The sequence below is a fragment of the Otolemur garnettii genome, unplaced genomic scaffold, assembly GCF_000181295.1.
Source record: "Otolemur garnettii isolate 467f Iridium unplaced genomic scaffold, OtoGar3 scaffold00007, whole genome shotgun sequence".
NCBI lineage: Eukaryota > Metazoa > Chordata > Mammalia > Primates > Galagidae > Otolemur > Otolemur garnettii.
Window position 1 is genome coordinate 6,439,889 of NW_003852402.1, and position 4,733 is coordinate 6,444,621.

At 49.7% G+C, this 4,733-nt stretch overlaps 1 protein-coding gene across 3 annotated transcripts in view; it reads left to right on the forward strand.

Moving 5' to 3' along the window:
* The window catches only part of NAGA (alpha-N-acetylgalactosaminidase), a 10,600-nt gene extending 8,397 nt beyond the window's left edge, over window positions 1-2,203 (forward strand). For all 3 annotated transcript variants that reach the window (XM_023509392.1, XM_003783146.3, XM_023509391.1), the window contains 2 exons: window positions 1,011-1,154; window positions 1,609-2,203. In XM_023509392.1, the coding sequence (XP_023365160.1) occupies window positions 1,011-1,154; window positions 1,609-1,743 (279 nt within the window). In that variant the 3' untranslated portion in view covers window positions 1,744-2,203. The remainder of the gene's footprint in view (window positions 1-1,010; window positions 1,155-1,608) is intronic.
* Window positions 2,204-4,733: the final 2,530 nt, after the last annotated feature.

A 4,733-nucleotide genomic window follows, 5' to 3' on the forward strand; every position in this document is an offset into this window, starting at 1 on the left:
CCACCTCCAGCAAGTAGGGCCAGTGTCCTACCCTTTTGAGCCACAGGCACCGCCCCTGAAACTTCAAGAGTCTAAATATCTTTACCCCAAGGGTACACAATTGGCATAAACAAGACTGGACTCCAAGTGTCACCCTAAAGCATTTGTTCTTTACCAAATTCCTGACACTCTGGTAAAAAGAAAGTACAAAACTATAGAAAGCCCCTACAGAACTGCAATGCTGGGCCAGGCACGGTGGCTCACGCCTGTAATCCTAGCACTCTGGGAGGCAGAGGCTGGTGGATTTATTGAGCTCATGAGTTTGAGACCAGCCTCAGCAAGAGTGAGACCACTGTCTCTAAAAAATAGCCAGGCATGTGGCGGGCACCTGTAGTCCCAGCTACTTGGGAGGCTGAGGCAAGAGGATCGCTTAAGCCCAAGAGTTTGTGTTTGCTGTGAGCTATGACACTACAGCACTATATTAAGAGTGACAAAGTGAGACTCTATCTCAAAGGAAAAAAAAAAAAAAAAACAACTGCGATCCCCAGGGGGGGAACTAATCTCTGCCAGGCCGCTGGTGGGACAGCTGGGCCTGGAGAGCTTCTGGGGGATGGGATGGATGGGAGTTCACCTGCAGCTCCACCATGTGCCCTCCTGGGGCAGAGTCCTGGTTTCCACTGCAAAGTGCCCTCCAGCCCCACAATGGCAGCTGTCTCAGCCAGCACCCATTCTCACGCTGTGCTGCCTCTACTTCTGCATTTCTGCCTTCAGCCTCCTGTTATCCTATGCACTTCTTAGGCAGGACCTCATGCAACATTTGTCTCAGTCCTAACATAGGGGCCTGGCTCAGTAGGCAAGGGAGGACATCCACTGAGTCAGGGAAGGAAGGAGAGGAGGAGAGTTAAGCCAGGTGGGGTACAAGAAAGGATTGTGGCCTCCCTCAGCCTCTGCGTGACATGGACCAGGGGGCTGGGGGACCCAGGGTTCATGCCTATCAAGGGACCTAGCCAGGAGCCATCTTCTGTAACCAGGAGAAATCTCACATTGAAGTGTTCGTGAAGCCCCTGTCCAACGAGGCCAGTGCCATAGTCTTCTTCAGCCGCAGGACAGATATGCCTTATCGCTACCACACTTCCCTTGCCCGGCTGAACTTCAGCAAGTCTCTAACGTATGAGGTGAGTGCCTTGTGCCTGCAGCCACTGGCCCAGCCTTTAGGCTTTAAGTTTCCCTGGGAAGGCACTGCTGGGGGTGGTCCTTGCTCACATGTTTCCTCCCTGGAGCTATGGGGTTTAGGCCCTCTGGCAGGTGCCCCTGGGGCAGATACAGACACAGAGGGCTGTGGCTGGTGCCATTCTCTGTGTTGATGTTTTCCAGCTGTGTCAACAGAACTACTGTAAATAAATATGAGTCCTGTCAACAGCCCTGCTGACATGTTCCTCAGCATTTCACATGGGTTGGGGCTGTCCATCTCCTGTCACATCTGTAACAGGAGACTTGGGCCTCCCACCTCTGTAGGGAATACTGGAGGCCTCACACAATCAGTCCAAAGCCCAGGCTTCTGCGTCCTCTCAAGGGGTTTCTGTGTAGCCATTCTCATGGTGGTATTGGTGATGTCCCTCCCCACTGCAGGCCCAGGACGTCTACACAGGGGATGTGATCAGTGGCCTCCGGGTTGATACCTTCTTCACAGTGGTCATCAATCCTTCGGGGGTTGTGATGTGGTACCTGTATCCCATCAAGAACCTGGAGATATCCCAGCCTTAGGACCTGCAGCAGGCTGTGGCAGCACCACTGAGCCCAGACTATGGAGCCTCAGCATGCCGAGGACAAGTGGGGAGAGTTCTGACCCCACCGTATACAAGTGCAATCTGAGGGCCAGGTCCTATGCCTACTCAAGTGTGAATCCTCGTGGAAACTTGGGGCAATTTCCTGTGGCCTTCCTGGCCTCTACCTCGACTGCAGGGCCCCACAGATGTTGCTAAACAACCAGGCCAGCCTCTTGAGCCCCCATGCCCATCTGGGCACGAGACTTTGACCTTGTTGACTCGAATCAGGATTTGGAATTTTTCTAATTAGAAGAGACTGTTTGCCAGGAATTCTCATGAATCGTGTGATTGGCTTTCCTACCCAGAGAAGGCCTTGCAGGCTGATGCCACCTGGGAGTGAGGGTCAGAAAGGAGACTTTGGCTCCCTTAGGTCACCAATAAAACTGTTCTTTAATCAATTAGCATAATGTGAGTCTGAGGCCATGGGCACTGTCAGGGACCTTGGTGGTTCTACGCAAGGTGCTGGTTTCACATGTCACCTCACGTGGAAGATGTATGCATCTTCTGGCCCCTCATTTTCCAAAGTGACCTATAGATTGTACTTTCTAGAAATGATGTGCCTCACACCAGGGAGCCATCCTTGGTCTGTCTGACCTGGTGGTGGTGATGGGGACAGTACAAGAGGCAGAGAAGTAATGTTCCCAGGCCTGACAGCTTGTGCTCTGCCCAGCAGTGGCTCCTGGCCCTGGAGCACAACCCATTCTCTCTGGTAGCTCCATCCCACCCCCACTTCTCTCCCTTTATTGTTTTTCTCTCAACCTGGCCACAGAGGTTCCAATTCCCCAGCTGTGTCTACAGACAAATCCAAGGGTTCTTTGTGTCTTAAAATCTACTTCTTGCTCCTCTCAAGGTAAAGGGTAATAAGCAAACTGAAAGAACAATAGGTTCTTTACTTTGGCTCCTACTTCCCAAGCCCTCATCCAGCCAAGCCACAGGGCACTTGTCTTCCCTGGTAGCTCTTTCCCATCCAGAAAGCTGGTGTAAGAGCAGGCTTGAATGTGGGAGCACCCAGTGCCCCAGGCCTTACACTGTCCTGTCCTATGGAATCTCTTCTGGGTGGATCTCCCTTCTTCCCTCAGAATTTTGAAGTCCTTCATTTATTTATTTTTACTTTTGCAAGTGTCTCACTGTTGCCCAGGATGGAGTGCCATGGCATTAGCCAAGTTCACAGTAACCTGAAACTCCTGGGTTCAAGCAACCCTCCTACCTTAGCCTCCAGAGTAGCTGGGACTCTTGGTGCCCATCACAAAGAGCAGCTAATTTGTTCTATGTTTAGTAAAGACAGGGTCTCACTCTTGGTCAGGCTGATCTCAAACTCATGAGCCTAAAGAATCTGCCTGCCTTGGCCTCCCAGGGTGCTGGGATTATGGGCATAAGCCCTACATCTTTGCATTCAGAGGATAGTCTAAAGAACTTACAGTTGCATATTTTATAATGCTATTTAAGATTACTGGAGCTTTGGCTTGGCACCTGTGGCTCAAGTGGCTAAGGCACCAGCCACATACACCTAAGGTGGCGGGTTCGAATCCAGCCTGGGCCCGCCAAACAACAATGGCTGCAACCAAAAAATAGCCAGGCATTGTGGTGGGCACCTGACGTCCCAGCTACTTGGGAGGCGGAGGCAGGAGACTTGCTTGAGCCCAGGAGTTGAAGGTTGTTGTGAGCTGTGATGCCATAGCACTCTAGCTAAGGGGACAGCTTGAGGCTCTGTCTCAAAAAAAAAAATTACTGGAGCTTTGCTGATTAAGTCTAGAGTCACCAGAGAAAGCTTCCCTTCCCCAGTTGATGTCTTGAGGCTGCTGAGTGAAAGGACAGCTTACGTCATCCCTGGCACCCTGTACATAGCTCCTGCTTTGGGTCTCACTCATAGCACTGTTTAAGCTAAATGGAACAGTCTCAGGTGGGAAAAACTTTTCTCTTACCAGCTCCAGGAAAGAGGTCTTTCTCACCACCCTGGGATGGTGACAGAATGTAAGGGTTGAGACTATGGACTCAGGTCTAGGTTGAGCTTGGACTTAACTGATCAATGCCTTAACTTTTTTTTTTTTTTTGAGACAGTATCCCTGTTACCCAGGCTTTAGCAGTGGCATCACAGCTCACTGTAACCTTGAACTCCTGGGCTTAAGCAATCCTTCCATCTAAATCTCCCTAGTAGCTGGGAGAACAGGTGCACACCACAATGCCTGGCTAATCTCTTGCCTTTCATTAATTGTCATTAATTGTCCTCATATCATTAGGATGGTTGCCATGTTTTACTTGCTATATAACTTGTCCTGGGGGTGCCCAGTAGATTCTCACTCTTCATCTTTCATTCTTGTTTTTTTTTGGCCAGGGCTGGGTTTGAACCCACCACCTCTGGCATATGGAGACGGCACCCTACCCTTTTGAGCCACAGATGCTGCCCCCACCCTTTTAATGTTGGGGATTCATTGAGGGTACAAGAAACCAGATTATACCAATTATATTTGTTAGGTAAAGTCTCTCTTACAATCGTGTCTTGCCTCCAAAAGGTGTGGCACACACCAAGACCCCACCCCTCTTCTTCTTTCCCTCTCTCTGCTCTTATTTTCCCCACCCCTCCCTCCTTCTTTCTCTTTCCTCTCCCCTTCCCCCATCCCGTGTCATTGTCATTAGTTGTCCTCATATCAAAATTGAGTACATAGGATTTATGCTTCTCCATTCTTGTGATGCTTTACTAAGAATAACGTGTTCCACTTCCATCCAGGTTAATGCAAAGGCTTTAAAGTCTCTATTTTTTTAATGGCTAAATAGTATTCCATGGTGTACATATACCACTGCTTGTTAATCCATTCCTGGGTTGGTGGGCATTCAGGCTGTTTCCACATTTTGACGATTGTAACTTGAGCTGCAAAAAACAGTCTAGTGCAAGTGAGTGTCCTTATGATAAAAGGATTTTTTTCCTTCTGG